The following is a 20,513-nucleotide window of genomic DNA, read 5'->3' on the forward strand; positions in this document are numbered from 1 at the left end:
GTATATTAAAATACAAGGCCACCTCCTCTCACATTAAAATAGTTTATTTCAGTTGTGAATCTGTAATAATCTTAAAACAAAATGACATTATCAGTGCTTGGTCACAAATACAAAAACAAAACTTAAAAAAAGACATTTGACAAATAAATTATTTCCCCCCCTCTAAGAGTATCAAAAGTGCAAAATATTTACCTGCTTTTCAATCCAATCTCCCAGGCTGAATTACTGTAGTGTATTAGTTCCTGGCAAGCTTTTACTGACCGTACAGATCTGAGTCAGCAATCGCCGTGAGGCTGCTGTGTGCCACACACAATCAAAGGGAAAGGTCAGGTACAGTATTTGGACTCTAGGCTACATTTCCCTGTGTTGTAAAGATGTTTTGCTTCAGCTTCTAGGAGTTTTACTTTTAAAAAGCTTTTATTTGAGTTTCTAGCTGAGCAGTACATTAACAGTTAAAATTTCCTCACTCTTAACTCACGAAAATATCACACACAAACTGAGAATGGCCAAGTGCATTTCCTTCATTACTTAGCAAATCAGGGGCAACAGAATTATCCCAAGGTAATGGTCTTGCAGCATCTGGAAAAAGGTGGAGGGAAAGCAGAGATATTTAATTCCAAGCAGAGCCTGTGACAGTGGTCTTTTGCACCAAATGAATAATGCAACCATCTGGCTATCAGAGCAGTGCTACCTGTGCTGAACAGATGAAGTGTGCCTCAGCCCACGAAAGAAACATCACATACAAGTACAAAGGAGCTGGTGTGACTGCCTGGAACCTTGTTCTGTGTTCACTTTGATTCCCCAGGGAATAGAATCCGTGGTACCACCAGAAGAAGTATTAGTCCAAATGATCCCTCCATAAAACCCATATCAGAAGGTGTTTATGCACAGGGTCAGTCATCCCTCTGTAAAGAACAAGCGCGAGGCCTACCCAGCACTTATGCCCTCCAAATAGGGTCTATAGCTTTATCCTGGATCCTTGGACTAGGGGACTTTCTTCTACAAAGCACACTGGGGCCCTTAGAAACCAGCATCACTCTTAGGGCTTTAAACTGAGTAGAAGAGACATGAACATCCAGGTTTAGTAAACGCTCCTGCTGGGCCTAACCCACGCCTGGAGACACTGTGTGGCTACTTTTAGAGCTTCAAGAATTTTCTTTTTAAATTTGGATTCTTCTCTAGTGTGTCCAGCACTGGGGTTGGCAGCACTGTGTAATAGCATGCAAAACCCAAAAGGTACAACTGGCTACATACACCAGAAAATAACGAGGCTATTTCATCACCTAAACCAACTACAGCACCAGCTTCAAAACAAATAGCATAAAGACTGAAAAGTCAGTCTGTGGCTTTTAAGGTAGTTCAAGGATTTTTCAGCATTTTATTTCGGCAGATCTCCTCAGAAGAAAAATTTGCTCCCTCCTCACAGCTTGTGCTTGGTAATCAAACAGTTACACACTGCAGATAAGAGTATAATCTGAGAAGTCCTAAGTAACACAGACCAGGTCAGTTGATTCTAATATTTGAACCTGACAGTACCCTTATATATAAGAGCATTATGATTAGTGTTCAAGTGGTCTTTCGTTAGTTGAAGCACATCTGTTCTCTAAACAAAGCAGAATGCAGCAAATCATCAATTCAGTGACCCACTGCTATAAAGCTGTGAGGAATACCTCAGCCAGTCAGGTTGCTTGAATATGTCTAGATCCCACTTGGGTCAGAGGGTGGTTCATGTGGTAGAATATTTATCCATAGAACCAAGCTACTCTTTTAGGGGAGGGGTGAGCGTAGTGAGGTTTTAAAGTAATCTCCCATGCTTGGGAGAAGTGCTTCACAAGAAGGTTCAGACTGCTGCACAGGTGTTAATCTCAATCTGAATCAAAGGAAAACTCATGCAGAATTTGGCCATCATGCATCCTGTGGAAGCCTCAAATTCCTGTCTAGGGCACTTTGGAGCAGTTTACTGAGTTTACAGCAAGCATTAGATAGTGATTGTGTCTTCGCAGATGAACAGAGAGGAAAGAAAGTAGCAGTGTCACAAGAGTCTAATTCCCTGCTTTGAAAAGAAACCTTTTCAATTTAACTTGATTTTTAGGTAGCAGCAGCAAGAGACCATTTATTTGTGACTACTTTACTCTAACAAAAAGCCAGCTCGTTAGGCAAGCCAAATGGCTGGTAGAGAGCCTATCTGATATAATTAAGTACAGTAATGCCACAGGCTAGAACCAGTTCAGTTTTACAATGAACCACGGGTTAAAAAGAAGAAAAAAAGGCAACCTGTATGTTAAGAGCTGAGGATAAAAGCAAAGTGAGAGAAGCTGAAACGAAGCATCTTGCAAACTTCTGTCTACAACAAAACTAATTCCACATGTAACAGACGATTGGATGACAGCATTTTTGGGTAACAGTTCAAAAATACAATCATTAAAGAATTAAGTTCCTTGATACAAAGAAGAGTTAATATTGTACTAGAGATGTACCATTGTTGTTTGAAAGGTGTCCGAGCTATTTCACTAGCAGGTATTTACATTTTCTTTTACATGTCTACTGGCTCATAGCAGCTTATGCCTACAATCTGAGGACATGAGTTATGGCTCTAAGAGGCAGTCTAAAAATGGACAGAAGCGGAAAGGCATCTGGAAAACAATGTACATTTAAATGGCTCCACATCTTTACAGTATTTACGGCTGTGCTAATCCCCCTTCCCTCCCTGGTTATGGCTTAGTGGGTGAAGCTGCATGTGGAACTATTACACAAGGCGCATGACACATGCCGATCACCTACTAGCCCCAACTGTCTGGGAATACCAGCTATCGGTTTGCTACAAGGGAGATACCCCCAACCACACTCCTAAATTACTTACCGCAGGGAAAGCTGATGCATAAGAATGCTTGGCATGAGGCCTTTCAGAGTTGCAGAGGTTGGGGGAGAGTCTGTAGGGTCTTCCCAGTATCACGCCATGCACTATGGGCTAAGCATTGGGAAGGAGAGGGGGACCTGACCTACGTAACAGGTTCACTGTATTCAGTCCAAACTGAGTCACTGTTGCAAAGAACTCCCAGGTTTTCTTCCACTGAGAAAAGAGGACAGAGGCGATGTGGTGAACAGGACATTAAAGGAAAATAGACTGGTTTTTGTCTTAGATAGTACAGCATTCAAATACAAGAACAATTTGGTACAGAGGACTTCAGTATATTTCATCTTTCGATCCTAGGTCAAAGATGTAGGAAGATATTTCTACTCACTAGGCCTAGGAGCATTCATCTAAAACCTACTGTCCATTTTCATGACTGTTTATTCCTGGAAAGAATCGTCCATGGTTGTCATCTTAAAAAGTTTGTAATGTTAGAATCTCTTTTAAATGCCTTCAGTCCAATGCAGGCCATGATGGAATATAGAACCTTTGTAAGGAACCTTCTAAGAGACGTTCCATCCACAAAGACAACTTGCTTAATTTGTTTTTAACTTGTTTGGCTCCTGGACTGGAAGAGGATTTTCCCCGGGTTTCTCCTGCATGTAGCAATGGGTCATAATCCTCACAGCCCATTGTTCCCCCTTCATCCCCTGCTCTGTGAGGCTTGAAGAGACAGAAGTATTTCTTGTGGCCATTTAGAGCGAGGACATAACCAGTGTAGTCGCGCTCCAAGAAATGTTTGTCATACTGATTTGGAATGGGGGCAGCATCCTGGGCAAATTCTAGCAAATACTCCAGCCATTCTCGATGCTTATCGAGGCTCAGGAAGGAGAAATGAAGACAGCTGCTCCTGCGGAAAAAGTGACAGGAAGCCAATTTAGACAGTGTTCCACCTTAGACCAGACATCACACAAGAAACATCAAGGTTAGAAACTGAAGGAGGGCTGAAGTAATGTATTTTCTAAGTTTTTGTACAAACTACTCTGACTGTGACAAGTGTATCAACCCTGCACTGGAGCTTTAGGAGTTACCCTGGCCCAGCTGGCTGTGAGGGCTCCACCCCCACAGCCCTACTGAGCATGCTCCAACTGCAGGCTGGCTATAAAAGCCTCTGGAGCAGCTGAGTCAGGGCTGACTGCTGAAGGGGAAGGAGGTGCTGTCCAACCAAGTAGCGGCAGCCAGGCCCAGAGAGGATACAGCAGACACCGCGGAACCTGAGTGTGAAGAGAGAGAGGACTTCTGACAAGATCTGGTAGGAAATAGCCCCAGGTGGAGAACTGCTGTAGCAGAATTGTTGTGGCAGGATTCCCCACTGAGAGCAGTGAACTGGGCTGGGACCCAGGTGAGAGGGAGGGTCTGGATCCCCCTACCAGCTCCTTAGATACCCCATTGTGGAGGGAACTTTTTCTATGATATATGAACTGAGGCTGCTGGGCTGTAATACTCTGAATACAGGGGGAGCGTATATTGACTGAGGCCATTCTGTGAATAGACTTGGTAGCTGTTAGGTTACTCAATCAAAAGTAAAGTCAAGGGGCCTCCAAGGGCCTGTTGCCCCTTGACACTGACTTACAGTGACAAGTGGCTGATTGACTGACAGCCCTGGAAACTGAAGCCCTGTATTTATCCAAACACAAGCATAACATAAGTGGGGACCTGGAGGGGAGAACTGAGGCTCCATGGCTCTTCCACTCATCCAGTCCTTAGCCTGCTGAGATTACCGGTTGCACCACTGGCAGCACAGAGGACACACATTCATTACAAAGTGGACAGAGCCTACGAACCCATTTAATGTAGGCCAGCAAACAACTACCAGTTTAAACCTTCTTGCAGGTGTGGTAAGCACCCAGCTCAAGCTGTTCTTGGGAGCAAGCATGCAAGTGTACATGTTAAAAAGCAATGGAACAATTCACTCTCTCCAACCCATCCACTGCACAACACTATGCGGGTCATTAAGAGCACAGCAGAAACCCAAGAAAAGAACTCCAGACTTACCCTGTGAATGTGTAGACTTCCAGGGCAAACTTCTGAAGTAGGGTAGTTTTGGTGGGGTTGGAAAGGATCAGAACCACGTTCATGTGACCCGGTCTCAGGCGCACCAGGTTACTAGTATAGGTTACATCTGTTAGCTCAGTCACTTCCACAAAGCCCTTTTTGGGAATCCTGTTGGGCAGAGTGAAAAGGGAGCAAAGGACAGTAAATGCACCTGTTCGCTATAAGGAAAGAGTGACCTAGTGAAAAGTAACTCCAAACCCATGTAACAATGTGTGGGTTATAATCTGGCACAGGGCAGAACTCATGAAAACTGACACGCTCTATCCACAATCTATTAAGGCAGTTTACTTTTGGCCTGCTAAAGATTAGATGCTCTTTGGCAAGTCATTGTCTCTTCTCTTTCATCGCTCCACAAAGCATTTGTCTAGGGCCAAACAGGTGGAACTTGCAATCCCCCCTTGAATATGACAGGTTTTCGTCACTGCTCAGGTAACAGCTACTTTCCAGTTCTCTATCTCAGAGGGGCTCTTGGTCCCAAAGGGTATGTCTACACAGCAAGTTTTTTCGAAATAACAGCTGTTATTTTGAAATAACTTTCCTAGCATCTACACAAGCCAACTATTTCGAAATTAATTCGAAACAGGAGGGCTTATTTTGAAATTGGTAAACCTCATTCCATGAGAAATAGCACCAATTTCAAAATAAGTGCTGTGTAGATGCTTATTTCGAAGTAGGGGGCCTCCAGCCCTTCCCAGGGTGCCCTGCTGGCCACAAGGTAACTTCTGATCTGATGCCCCGCCGAAACCAGTTCTGGCTGGCCTTAAATGCGATTCAGCATCCAATCAGTGTGGATGCGCTATTTTGAAATAGCAAAAAGCTATTTCGAAATGCATTTTGTGTAGAGACACGTTATTTTGAAATAAGATATTTTGAAATAACGCTGTAGTAGACACTTATATTCAATGTATTGCTTTCCACTGATTGGCTCCTAACTGTGTCCATTCCCTACACACCGTTTTTATCAGCTACACTCCACTCACCCACATGCTGCTGCTCACATGCTGGTTGTCAGCAACACCACTAAGTTCACACCAGTTCTATTATTTCCCAACTATCTACTCACTGCCCTTCCCCAACTGCCCTCTCTGCTTGGGGGGAAAAAGGCAGTAGTGACAAGATGGTGCCCTGCCAAGTTTCTTGAGCAGGAAAGTGCAGGTGCAGAGAAGGCCTGGCTGGTGCAGGAAGGAGTTAGCAAGGGAAACCTGTTCTCTTTGCTGAAGGCTGCATCATTCTTTTCACTCTTTTCAGTGGGGTCGTCTTTCTGAGGGAGAGGAGAGTCTCTCTCATCGCTTGAATCACTGCAAGGGAGCATTTTAAAACAGGGTAAGTTTCAAGTGAGATGCAGGAATTTGATGCATAAGGCTTCAACAGATGGTCTGGCAGGTACTCACCTAAAAGCCTGAACAATAACAGTGCCAAAGAGAATGAAGAGGGCTGAGAAGATTAGGGACAGAAGTGGCATCATTTCCCGCCTAAAAGAGAAGGTTTGCAGTAAGTTCTGAGTTCCTACAGCAGGGTGGGCAAATATTGGCCTGTGGGCCGAATTCGGTTTCCCAGGGTTAGCCCCTCCTAGGCTGCCCCTATATTTACCTGCACCTCCGCAGGTATAAGCAATTGCATCTCCCATTGGCTGTGGATCGCTGTTCCCAACCAATGGGAGCAGTGGGAACTTGTGTCCCGGTCTGTGCTGCTTCCTGCAGCTCTCATTGGCTGGGAATGGCGATTCCTGGCCAACGGGAGCTGGAATCGTCTTTACCTGCGCCTCCCCAGGTAACTCTAGCAGTGGCAGCCCATCTGGGGCTAACCCTGGCAAACCGCAGTAATATCGCCCACCCCGATCTACAGTCAACTTCTACCACAGGACTTCAACTCCCTTCCACCCCAAATAACAACATATCATTTTCCTTGAACAGACAGTCTCCTGTCTGAAGGCCTTTAATGGATGTTTTCTCAATGTTCCCCTCTCTGAATGAAAGGCAGGGAGACAAATGGAAGAATGTTTTTAAAAATACTAACTGCTAAAGAAAACCCACACAGCAAGACTACCAAGCCAGGCCTATTGCCAACAGGAATGGTGTGTATTCAATAGCACAGAATCCAGTGGCAGATCTCAACTTCATTGCTCTTCACTGGCCCACAGTTTCTCTCCAAGAGAAGATATACGTGTCTCCTTCTGTCCCTGTCAAATACCTCTCTAGCTTTGGATATGCTTTTGAATTTCTCCTCAGGCAAGACAGAGGGCTATTAAGCCTATACACAAAATAAGAGCTACATTGATCTTTTAAAATCTGATTCCGTACCAGTTGTTATGAAATATGCTGTCCCAGCAGTCCGAGACATACTCCATTGCAGAGTAGAGCCATCGGAGAAAGAACACCTGTAAAGATACAACACATCAATGACCAGGTGACTGCTCTCTCCACCACCCATAGAGAAACAAATCAGCTAGGTGACTTCGCACTCCTTGTCCAAACCAGTTCAACTACCTCACATCACGGGGGCTATCCCCTGCTCCTGATGAGTACACAGCAAAGTAGGGATGTAAATAACATGTAAAAACAGGAACTGTGTAAGTTACTAAAAACATTTAACCAGGGAACTAGGGGTGTGTGGAGTGCACCCAGGGATCCCTGGTGCTCCATGCCTGAGACTCTGCTTCCAACCGTGCCTGGCATCCCAAAGCTAGCATCTGGCAGGAACCCCGGGCACAGGGCCAGCAGCTGAGATGACAGGTGGCAGCTAGAAGCTAAGGCACACAAGACTACCAAGAGGGTCCCTAGGCACATGTGGTGGGACTTGGAGTTTAATCATTAACTGAAACATAAACATCAAGCTTATTGGTTAACCGAGTAAATGTTTACATCCTTAAATGAAAGTCTTGCCTCTCTAATACTCAATCTCCATACTGCCCATCACTGACCACAGAGATGCAATCTTAGGGTATGTCTAAACTACATGCCTCCGTCGACGGAGCCATGTAGATTTGTTTGTTCGGCAAAGGGAAATGAAGCCGCGATTTAAATAATCGCGGCTTCATTTAAATTTAAATGGCTGCCACGCTGAGCTGACAAACAGCTGATCAACGGTTTGTCGGCTCAGCGCGCTAGTCTGGATGCTCCCACACCGACATGAAAGCCCTTTATCGACCTCCCTGGTAAACCTCATCCTACAAGGCATAACAGAGAGGTCGATAAAGGGCTTTCATGTTGGCGCTGAGCCGACAAACAGCTGATCAGCTGTTTGTTGGCTCAGTGTGGCAGCCATTTAAATTTAAATGAAGCCACGATTATTTAAATCGCGGCTTCATTTCCCTTTGCCGATCAGCCTAATCTACATGGCTCCATCGATGAAGCCATGTAGTTTAGACACACCCTTAGAGTTAAGTAGAACCAGCTAACAGAGGTTCATTACACCTCTATACAAAACTGAGAATACTTACAGGAGCAAGTTCATCATTCAAGTCTGGCAGGAGAGTGTCTGAAGAAAGAAGACCAGCATCTGTTCTTAACTGAGCCAGAAGATCCAAAAGAATGAAGTTATCCTCTTCACTGCCCTGCCAGGCATCTTCCAAGATTTTATAGACCACTCTTCCTACATTATTGCGCCTTTCCAGGATGGCCACCTGAACAAATCAATAACATCACAAGCTTTAGGGAACAAGATCTCAACTTGGAACAATGTCAAATGAGAATTCAGAACTTAGATCCGGATTAAAACCAGCTGTTTCAGTTCATGTCTCACAACACCCATATCAAAGAGCAGGCAAAGCATTGGAATGGGAACAAGTATAAAAACACTGACTACACGTTCCATAATACCCAACAATCAGAGAGATGAACAGCATGTGTTCTCTACACCCTAGCTCCTATTCTTTGGAATCACAACACTTATTCTGTATAGTGTTTTTCATATACCCTGCATTCCACATCATATTAAGAGTTAGCAAGAAAGAAAGTAATTAAGACACATAAGCCAGGAGGGAAAAGAGGGATGTCTTCACAGCAGAGATGTAAGATAAAGAAAGGATTTGGGGGTGAAAATATAGGAAGGTCATTCCAAATAGTAGTAGCCGCAGAGGAAAATGCTCTCACATTGAGTGAAGTGACAGAGTAAAATGAGAGAGTAGAACAGTGCTAAATAAGCATTAGGCTGGGGAGGAGAAGGGAAAAACAGGGTCCATCCATGCGTCTGTCAGGAGCAAGTTCATGGAGGGGTTTAAGATAAAGATGACAATTTTGAGCCAGACAGTGAAATGAACAGAGCCAGTGGAATCATGAGAATGGAAGATGCTATGGTTACACTTTGTACACGTCAGAAAGCAAACAATGGAGTTTGCACATCCTGGATCTAGAGAGCTGGGACTGAGACAGATCAAAAAGAACAGAATTGCAATACACAAGACATGAAGGTCCACATGAGGATTTCAGCACAAGCTGACTGGAGGCAGAACACACCAACATACAATACAAGAGAATTTGTTAGAAGTAGACAGGTCTGTCTGATCTTGCCCATAACATGCTCCCATACTGCAAAGAAGCAATGGCAATATTCTCTTCCCCCAAAAAGAAAAATTTTTTTGAGGCTGGGGTGAAAAAGAATAAAGCTCAGAGAAAAAGCAACTGAATTACAGATTAAACAGAAGGAAAAATGTGACACTCACGGCAGATTTCCCCCAATATTTCTCCTCATCCATCAACAAGGCATGGGCAAAGTCTCGCTGACGGTCGTTGTAGATATGCACAAATCTCACGGTGTCTTTTGTGTTTGCCAGAGCAAAGGCCACAAATGCCTCATAGGTCTTAGCAAACTTGTCACCCTCGCCAGTAAGTAAAACCACACAGTACCTAGACAACACAATGAAATGGAGGATTCACAACAGGCCTGGAGATACAAAGGAATAACAAACCCAACCTGCCAACTAGAATGGATCCTGACAAACCAGAGAGACAATTCATTGTGTCTATCTTCTTACATATTCTACTGGTCAATGTTCCAGTCTCAGTCCGTCCCATCTTCTGCGTCCCTGTCCCCACAGAGTTCCTGCAAGGTACTCTGCTCCATAATACAAAACCAAGGGGGTAGTGAACAGAACTGAAGAGTGGCTCGGTTGAAACTGATAAAAAGGAAGCACTTTCACCCAACTCATTGCCTTAGCACAGAGACCAAGATCTTAACAGGATTTAGAAGCGGAACAGACTTTTGATGAATGAGAACCAGCAGCCCAAGTTCTAATATTAAAAATAAAGCCCCCCCCACTTCCCCTGAAGGGATATAGACCTAATCTTTAACTCTTAGGGGTTAGGAGGAAACTTTCCTGGGTGCAGGCTGTCCCACTGAAGGGCTTCTTGGACATTTCTGGGAAGCATCTGGCACTGACCACTGATGGTGACAGGCTAACCACTGCTCTGATCCTATCTAACAATTTCTGTTCTCCCAATAAATCTCTTTATGGACACCCCCCTCCGAAAGTTAAACAAGAGGTCACCAATAAGCAGCCAGGGGGAGTAGGGAGAGCATGGGGAGAGGAGGAACTCCCATCACAGCGAGCCTTACTTCCGCTGACGGTGAGACTTCTTCACAGGACACAGCTCATGAAACAGTTTCTGGTTGGTGAGTCTGGCTGCCAAAAGGAACTTATTCTGAGAGAGGAAGTCATCAATGAGCTGCTTTTTCATTTCTCGTGCCTAGAAAGGACAAAGCAAATAGGAGACCATCATTATTCAGCTAAACTGGAAAGATGTTCAACACGCATGGAACACAAATGCTCTACAAGTTGAACCTCTCCTGTTTGGCACACTCTGGTCCTGCAAAATCCATGGTCTGGCATGATTTTAATTAGCCAGATGTCCACTCATCATGGGTGTGGCCAAGTTTCCCACGGTCTATAAAGTTTGTTTACAGCCACCAGGCCTGGCTTTGTGTTCTGTGATGTTATTCCACTCTTCACTTACCCCCTACATGTCTTCTCAGAGCCCAGTAAGCTGTGCAAGTGTTGGCAATGTTGCTAGACAATACTGACTTCCCATGGTTTGGCAAATTCTTTGGTTTAGCACCTGTCAGGTCCCAAGGATGCCAGACTAGAGAAGTTCAATCTGTATTGTTAAAGGGTCACCCTAATGAAGGTCAACAAGATGTTTCACCCAATGGAAGAGATGTTCAGGGGACTCGAAGCGTGGCCACGTAGGACTACCCCGGGAGAAGGGGTATTTCATGGCTTTTGGTGCTGAGGGGGAAAATATTAAAGCATCCAGTAATCTGAAAATCCCAACTGTCAGAAAGCACAACAGTGACCGAAGGATCTGACAACTCAGCATTTACTGGGGCATACTTGCACAAGAACAAAGGTTTGGGCATAACCCACATGCTGCCTCTCACTATTAATGCACTTTCTCTGTGGAACCTCTAAGTCTCATGGACTAATCTTTCTAAGGAATTCCTCAGAGCCAAGGGTTCTTCCTAGGAGACGAAGGACTTCAGACAATAGTGAATTTAAGAGCTGTCCACTCTCTGTACAATCACTGATATACTGAAGGAGTTGCCCTTCTTCACCAACTTAGCTACAAAACTACATCCAAATGAAAACCACAGCTGCCACCCAATTATCCTCCAAGTTAGTTCACATGTCTGTTGAAACCTACTGAGCTCCCTCCCTCTCTGATAATCATTCAAGATATCCTTCTGAAGCTTTAATTTTGGCTTCCACCAAACCTAGAGTCGGGTTTAAATGCTCCCATGACCAACTTCTGATGTAAGAAACAGGCCAGAAAAGCAATTGCTATCTATTTTACTTGCAACCCAGACAAAGACACAGGCCACAAAGTGATACCTGAATAACGTCAGCAGGCTTATCAATATGTTCCTTGAAGACCATGATGGTGGGGGTGTAGACATTGATGTTATATTGTCTGGACAACTCTTCAGTCCCTCTGAGTCCAACATACACATATCCAAAGGACAAATAATCTCTGTATGCAAAAGCAGTGAGCTAGAGGGAAACAAAGTTCCAGTGCATATTTACCTTGCAGATCATGCTTTGATGCTTCCCCAATGCATCTTATGGTGACTATTCCTGCCTAACCTCAACAGCACTGTTAAGTCTGACCTAGTCAGCATTATAACAGCCAAATGACACAATGTCAGCCCATTCCCTTTACTAAGCTTATTATTCAGTTAGCTTCTTCTTCATACCACAGGAAGGTTGGAGGGTTCATACATTTATTTTACAATCTAAACATTCTATATGTTGCCAGATATTTCTTTAGCAACTCATCATCCTCTAACTCAAACCAAACCCAGTGCTCAAATGGCCCAGATCATTAACTATTTGTGGTGGAAAAGGAATTATGATTTCTTCTTTTGACCCCAACTGCAGTCTTCAAACAACACAACATGAAATTATTCAGGCTGGGTAATGCTGCTTAGAAGAACTGTTCAGCTTTTGTCTACACTGAGATCCCATTCTCTACTAAAACAGCAGGATTTATAAAGCTATCCAAATGCCAGAGATAACACACACACTCATTACCTTGTATAACAATGGTGCTAGTGGCATATGATCAAACAGAAGGACATGGGGTTTATTTTCTTTCTTCCAGTTTGACAGGAATCTGGCATAATTTTTATCTGTAATCTTAAATGTAAAACAGAACATTAGTTTCAACCTCAATACATCCAGAAAACTAAAGTTCAATAAGGTTAAATGGCTGAATTAGAACTGGATTCTAAGAAGTTCCCAAAATGTTATGATTTTTGTGTAAAGGCCAACCTTTGCATCTTTTCCTGCGAAGGCCAAACAATTTTTTTTATATTAGCAGTTCTCTCTGCTTTTGCGAGTTTCTAGATTTGATGTCATAAATTTCTCAGTAACATCATAATCATTTCCACAAGCAAGTACCTGGTGGTCATTACTGATTAGGGATGTGAAGGACTAGTCAACTAGTCACTTCCCCCCCCTCTTGTTGCCTCTATCAGAAAGAGGCAGCGGGGGGGGGGGGGGTGCGAGAGAGTGGAGGGGGTACTTCAAAGCAGCAGCGCCGTGTGGAGCCTGGGGCTAGACCTTGTGCTCCATGTGGCACTGCCACTTTGAAACGCTACATGCAACCCAAGGCCAGCTGGGGTGTCCCCAGGCTGCATGTGGCGTTTCAAAGCAGCAGCACTGCATGGAGCCCAGGATCAGTTGAGGATTCCCCTGCTGACCTTGGGCTCCGTGCGGCACTGCTGCTTTGAAATACCACGGAGAGCCCGGTGTCAGGCTCCAGGGTACTCCTCTTCTGACCCCGGGCTCTACGCGACGTTTTCGCCTTTGAAGTGTAGCAATTGCAATCCAAACAGTGTTACTACACTTCAAAGGCAGAGATGCCCTATTGACTAATTGAATAGTCAATGCAAAATGCATCAACTATTCGATTAGTCAATTACTCGATATTTAACATCTCTATTACTGATGACTTTGGATGGCGAATAAGCTCTAAGGGCAGAGTAGAGGTCAACAATATGTTTACTCAAATATGTCTCAATGTGCTCAATTCCCATTTGAAGACCCAATCCAAAACTTACTCAAGTTAACAGAATGATCCAAAGCCTACTAAAATGAAAGGGATGTCAGGCCCAAAGTCAGCAGAAGCTGAGAAAACTGAAAATCTTGCAAGAAGTACTTATTAGTTTGCAGGACTGGGCAAGGGGAGGGGAAGAGACATACAATGATGGTCTCCAAGGTCATGTCCAAACCAGAACAACATTTTCATACTTGAACATTTTGGTACCCTCAAAGCAGAATTCCAACATCATTCTTTAATATAACTCTCTCTGGTGTAATCCCAAACAGTGTCAAATTGGCACCTTGTGGTTACAAGCCCCAATGTGTATGGTCAAGTGTTTGCTAAGAAGCACTGCGGAGCGCTTTTAATTCTGAAGGATATGAGTTATGGTAAGTGGGGTATTGTCAGTGTGAGGAAGTGGTCTTGCTACTATCTGTGGCACATATTATATACAGGGGAAGATGAAGAAAAATTCCATCTTGTACATGCATGTAGTGGTTCCTTCAAAACCAGCTCCAGCATTTATAGCTGTAACTACCTCACTCATCTGAACCACCATTCTCCCTTTATTAAGGCCATGCAAACAGCTTCAGAAACTTCTGACAACCCCAAGACAAAGCTCACATCAGAGACTGACTCCGTCTGATGCAGTGTCAGAGACAACAAAGAGATGCAAGGGTCTCGCACACACTATCAAGTATCAGAACCCTAACACACTGTTCTCCATGTTGAGTACCTTCTCTATTAGGTTCCCTGGAAGAAGGCTGCCCACAAACTGCCGCAGGTTCTCGCGAAGGACTGCTTTGTGGAAGAAGGATATTTTCCCATTAATGAGTCCCAGAATGGATGGTGTGCTGTGTGCTCCCAAGTGATGTGCTAGGCGTCTCTCATAGCCAGCATGGACAACTCCAATTCCCACTCCTGAAAAAGAAAGGCAAGGGATTCAGAACTAACATGCCTGTGGTCACCCAGCACACTGAGAGGATGAATTAGTCAGCGGGTACTACACAGTATTTCCCCTTCTCACATTCCAAGGAGAGTTGTATTACTCTGGTCTCAGGAATGAGTAACGATGGCACCATCTCCTCCCTAATCTTCTGCCTAAAGCTCCTTTATTTGGCATGTTAAAACCCCAAAGAAAATATTAAATTCAACATACAGTGCAGCAACTTCTTGTTCCTGCACTCTTATTTTGGAATATATGTTCTCCATATGGACCATACCCATTTTTGTAGATGATCCAGAAAGGGGATAGGAATTTTCACCCTGAGCAAGAAACATGATATACTTCGATTCCAGTTAAGTATTTATAATTCCAGTTGGTAGGGGAAAAAAAAACTGCCCCCCCCCCCCAGTAAAAAGTTTGGCTAGGTCGCTCTTGCTATATTGGGCTGCAGTACTCCTCGGGAGAAACCAGCCGCACACTTCCTGCATACCACTGCCTTTAGAAAAAGGGAAGGTGTGAAAAGGGGAAAATAGCCTCAGACTCTCCCACCCGTCACCTTGGCGTGAGAACTGCGGGGCTTACCTGGTCGCATGAAACCTGCTCAGTTTCATCCCAACCCCTGGGACACAGACCCCCCACTTGGTGACCATTGGGCCATATATGGTAATATGCAAGCGCAGGAAAGCGACGTGCAGATTTGGGGATAAATACCCATCGCACAGTTCGCTCGAGGAAGTCTTCGCAACACATCTACCACCGTGCGTGTGCCTTCCCGTATACTCCAAAGCGCTGCCGGCCTGATTAACCAACCAGCCTCCTTCCCCGACTCTCGGGCACAACCAAGGCCTTCGCAACCGAACTGATATCTTTGAAACGTTCCGTGTGCTGTGTAAGTTGGTATGTATGATTTGATTTTCTTTGTTATATAAGCTTAGTATTGTAGTTGTTTTGGGTAGTACATAGAGTTTGTGGTTATATCTGTTATTTAATTAGTGTAGCTGGATATTTTTAGAATAGAGACTATTCCCCTTGCCATTCCCATCCTTATATGTCTGACATGTTTAAATAAATATAATAAATACTGTAAATTCATTATTAACACCGTCTATTAAAAATCTTAGAATAAATATTATAAATTCATCACTGTTATAAATAAATATCTTTGATTTACTAAAACAGTCCACCTGGTTCTGTCCTTCCCCCCCTTGGGTATGCATCATCAGACCTGTGGTTCTCGCGACACCAGTGTTCCCTGATTTTCACTTTGGATGCCAACATTTTCTCCCATCGTCTTGTATCCTACATGAATGGCTCACAATCCTCTTTGGATTCTAGAGTGCATCTCAGTACCATTCCTGATATAGCTCAAAGAGCGATGCAATGTTCATACTGCAGGGCTGAACATTGTAGCTCCTGACCATGCAATAATCCTTGATGGTATTTTTAATGACACAGGCACTAGGAATCACACTGCAGCAGAAAAGGAGACAATCACTGAATTTAGAGATGGAAGAGACTCCCCAGATTGCATCCCGATCATCCTCTGCCTGGGCAGGGTTTACTAAAGCCTCGTTTCATCTAATTCCAACTACTTCCAGGGATGGGGCTTTCACCAACTTCCACTGACCCAGCCATACAATTCCTAAGTGTTTTCTCATGTGTTAAGCCTACATTTCCCTTGTCTCAGTTTCACTGATGAAGACTGGTGTTGGGGAAAAAAAGAGACCAATGCTCCCTCCTCCAACTACACTGGAAAATAAAAGAAATAAATCCATTCACTGATAAACCACAAAGGAACTCGGTGGCTGAATTCACATTCAAACACAACCCCAGAAGCTGAAGTCAATTGCCACAGCCTAGGATGGAAACTGCTGAGAGCCTCTCTGAAAACACATTGCAGCTTGTGTTTTTTAAATTTGCTTCTCTTACCCAGCATCTCTAGCTCCTGAACAGCCTCCTTCCACACAGGCTCAATGTGGATACAGCTGAAGCACCAGTCCGAGGTTATTTTAATGAGGTAGGGCTTTTTGAAACTGTCCGGCACAATCTCGTTCACATAGTGCGAAAAATGCAGCAAGTATTTCTCATCAGAGGAGTCTCGTCTCTCCGAATTAAATGGGAAGTGGAAAAAGGATTCATCAAAGTAAAAGCTTTCATGGAAGTGATGGAAGTGGTGGTGCTGCTGTTGAGGGTACCCCTGATTTTCACCCACGTCTCCATAACGATCGAAGTTGGATCTCTTTTCCTCATTGGAGAGGATCTGTCAATCAGAGTTAAGAAGATTGAAAAGAAACAAGGGTTGGCTGGCTCATACTGAATGAGAACTAGAAGGATGACAATTCCCCTTCTTAAAATAACTGAATGGCAATAAGGAGCAGACATACTGGGAAAAGGAATTCCTGTTGCTGAATGTCTACCCAATTGAGCTCCAAGAAAGGGAACTGTCATATCTTGTCTCTGTAGCAAAATCCATTTATGTGGCATGGAGTGAAACAGAGTTCACATGAAGAGACAGAACATTTAGTTGGAGAATTCCAGCTTCCTAGCTCTGACACTGTATGTCTTCCAAATTCTTTTATTATTTCAGTTTCTCAGCTAACAGGCCATCAAATCGAGTCCTAAAACAATCATAGTCCAGCAGACTACTTTGGATTTCTCACAATGTCAAACATTTAACAGTCAAATGAACTGGGAGAGCTGATATGCTCAGGTAAACAAGCAGAATTTGCAGCAAAAACTGTCTTGAACTGGTAGAGGAAAATTCAGATTATTCCTGGGGACTCAGCATGGTAAGAAAAGCATCATCAGAGATGCAACATGCTGCAGTAGCTGATTCAGTGAGGCTTGGACGAGTGACCTGCAAGTGCTACTTATGCAAATAATGTTTTAGAAGTAACTAAAGCTTTCAAACCATTAAACCCACTTACAACATCACTGGAACGTGCACAACAAATACAAAGAGGTGGCACCAGCCTGCTCTGCTAAGCTCAATGGACACTCCTTACTCTTTGCTTGATGCTTTTCAAGAAGCAAAAGATAGAACTTTACATTTATTCTTTCGCAATATTTCCAATTGTGGGATGTTCATGACTTATTGAGATTAATTCACATCTGAGTATTAAATGGATAGTGATTTTTTTTTTAAGACTGCAGCTATCAGCAACTGTCTTTTTTTTTTTTTCTTCAAGAAAACCTAGACAAATTCCACCACCCAACCCTTCCATACACAGAGCCGAGAAATTGTTCCATGTAGACATAACAGGAAAATAGTAAAGGCTACTTGTGAAAGATGAACAGCACTTTCCAGACTCTAATATACATCCTAAAAACAGCACAAAGTTACCAAATGGTGTCCAATACCTCATAGGCTTTGCTAATTTGTATAAACTTATCTTCTGCTCCTGGGTCCTTGTTTTTGTCAGGATGCCTACAATGCAAAAATACAGAAAATGGATTTTATCCTTTAGAAAGCAGCAGCAGTTTATCACAGAAAGGCAAACGTACGCCACTAGGGTTGTCAGCTTCAGTTCAATACTCCTATTAAGCAGGATATGTAGACATTAATGCCATTTACTGGTATTTACTTCTTAATTCGTCTGATGTTTAAAGCAGATTTATGGCAAAAGTCTATTTCTCCCACACAGGTTGAACCACATAAAGAATTTCAACAGGATTTGAGTGGTGTATGTGGAAGCATTTCCTCGGTTTCCAATTTTGTTTCATAAATAAATGATCCAAGTGGAACTAAAAACTAGATTTGACACCAGGCAGAAAATTCCTTCAGCAATAATCCTACCAATTTCAAAGATACATGCACTAGCTGCTGCCCTATATATATTAGGCACAGCAACTATTTGGTATATTTGCAATTCTATTCTGAATCTTAATAATTTTCTTGTATAATGCCTCGGTTCTGAGAGACCCCTAAAGCTACAGATAACAGTACAGATAATTTCCAGATACCATACATTAGCTCTCACCTTCAGTGTTAAAACAGGTCTTATTGTGTGGTCATAACTTGAGTTAGTTTACTTCACTTCTTTTCAGAAACCTCAAAAATTTGACTAAAAAAAAAAAAAAATCACTGACTTGAAGCTGGCCATGATCAATTTTTTTAGATTGACTCAGTTGAGTTACTGGCTGGCTGTGAGGAGCACATGTAACTAATTAGCACATGTGACCAGCCTGTGTCAATGTTCCCTCTAATTTTTCCACATATATATGCGAAATAAATATGTGCACCAAGGTATGTGTGGATGTGCAACACCAATAGAAACACATGTTGGTGGCTGTGGGCATTCTGCTAATCAGCTGGGTGGTATTTGAATTTCTCCAGGGTAGCTGCCCAGGTGCACAGCTTACAGGGAACACTGGTGAGTGTTACTCAGTAACAATTCCTATGACAACCCTAAAGATATAGTACAGAAGTTATTTAAAGCCATTTGCTTCTTAAATTTCTGCCCTCAGTGATTCTTCTAATATGTTATATTTTGTAAAGTACAAAACAGAAGGGGGGAGGGAGTTTCATATTAGACCTTCCAAAGTCTGATGCCCAGAGCATTGGATGAACTGGAAGAAAATGCCATCAGGAAATATTACAGCATATGCAATATGCACTAGTAGGTATAATTCAGGGCCAGATCCTGCAGTTTGCATTGACATGTGTAATCTTTCATCTTGTGAATAGTCTCACTGAAGTTGACAGGTCACTGGTGCAAGGCATGTGGGAACAAGACTCATATACAGAATTTAGGGTCTGACTGACCTTTTACATAGAATACACATACAAACAAGAAAACTAAACATTACAGGTACAATTCCAGAAACTTTATTTGAGTAGTACTTACTCACAAAAGAGGTGCCATTGACTGTAATGATACTACTCATTGAAGTAAGTATTTCTCACTATCAGGCTGCAAAATTGGGCCCTTTATTAAGAAACACTGTACAGTTTTTCTTTAAAAGAAAAAAAGTTTCTTCCTGCTCAGCAGATACATTTACCTGAAAACTGTGGGGCAGCTCTTCAGATGGAATAAATCAGTATACTTACATTGTGGATTTACAATGAATTACACCAGCTGAGGCACTTGCTCACTAGTTATAATATGGTTTTACTGAACATGGTAAGAGCAAGTACACTGTCCGGGTAAAATGGTTATTGTATAATTTTAAATGTCTTTGTTTTTATTTTGTAGCTGATGCTTTTTCTCACAAATATTTGGTGCACTCATGAAAACAGCTGACTCTGCCTTGCAGAAATAATTTAATATGCAATGTATTTTGAAACACCTACCATTCCCGGGCAAGCTTCTTATAAGCCTTTTTAATATCAGCCTGGCTGGATGTCCTGCTGACCCCAAGGATTCTGTATGGATCAAAATCCACTGCAGATAAAATTTGCAGGACCAAGACCAGAACCAGGACCACAATCAACGAGATGCTTAATTTTTTCAGTTCCATTTCTCTTCCTTTAGGCAACCTGGACAGAAGAGTTTTCGCATACATAAAACAGAAGTGCAAAACTAGGGGTTGATGCAAAATCTATGTACCCCTTTATTTAATCCTACACCAGTGGCAAAACTGCAAGACCAAAAGCCCCATTTCCTTCAAACAACTAGGACCAGAATTCATCTCTTGGATTACTAAAAAGGTAGGATTTAGTAGGGTCTGTTCTTGCCCTTGCATGTGATGATCATCATATCATTCCAATTATAATTTTGCTTCTCTGTGTAGTTCAACATTTTAGTAGCTTCTATCTTGAGAACTCTACACCAAGACACTTGTGCTTTATACCTAATAGGAGCTCACTACCAGTTTTCAGGTATTAAAAAGCAATAAACAATAGGGCTGTCTAGACTGGCAAGTTTTTCCGCAAAAGCAGCCGCTTTTACGGAAAAACTTGCCAGCTGTCTACACTGGCCGCTTGAATTTGCGCAAGAACGCTGACGATCTGATGTAAGATTATCAGTGTTCTTCCACAAATACTATGCTGCTCCCATTCGGGGAAAAAGCCCTCCGCGCAAATGTATTTGCGCAAGAGGGCCAATGTAGACAGCTCAGTACT

At 43.0% G+C, this 20,513-nt stretch overlaps 1 protein-coding gene across 1 annotated transcript in view; it reads right to left on the bottom strand.

The window, feature by feature from the left end:
- DNAJC16 (DnaJ heat shock protein family (Hsp40) member C16) overlaps window positions 1-20,513 on the bottom strand; it is a 22,198-nt gene continuing 1,685 nt past the window's right edge. The window contains exons 2-15 of the mRNA XM_014578377.4: window positions 19,743-19,928; window positions 17,810-17,876; window positions 16,379-16,709; window positions 14,240-14,424; window positions 12,492-12,596; window positions 11,793-11,951; window positions 10,520-10,650; window positions 9,627-9,810; window positions 8,406-8,588; window positions 7,267-7,343; window positions 6,358-6,438; window positions 6,169-6,264; window positions 4,907-5,074; window positions 1-3,761 (exon numbers count right to left, since the gene is read on the bottom strand). Coding sequence (XP_014433863.3) covers window positions 3,365-3,761; window positions 4,907-5,074; window positions 6,169-6,264; window positions 6,358-6,438; window positions 7,267-7,343; window positions 8,406-8,588; window positions 9,627-9,810; window positions 10,520-10,650; window positions 11,793-11,951; window positions 12,492-12,596; window positions 14,240-14,424; window positions 16,379-16,709; window positions 17,810-17,876; window positions 19,743-19,909 — 2,331 coding nt within the window. The 5' untranslated portion in view covers window positions 19,910-19,928 and the 3' untranslated portion in view covers window positions 1-3,364. The remainder of the gene's footprint in view (window positions 3,762-4,906; window positions 5,075-6,168; window positions 6,265-6,357; window positions 6,439-7,266; window positions 7,344-8,405; window positions 8,589-9,626; window positions 9,811-10,519; window positions 10,651-11,792; window positions 11,952-12,491; window positions 12,597-14,239; window positions 14,425-16,378; window positions 16,710-17,809; window positions 17,877-19,742; window positions 19,929-20,513) is intronic.

Source organism: Pelodiscus sinensis, chromosome 24 (assembly GCF_052426305.1).
Source record: "Pelodiscus sinensis isolate ZL-2025 chromosome 24, ASM5242630v1, whole genome shotgun sequence".
Lineage (NCBI taxonomy): Eukaryota > Metazoa > Chordata > Testudines > Trionychidae > Pelodiscus > Pelodiscus sinensis.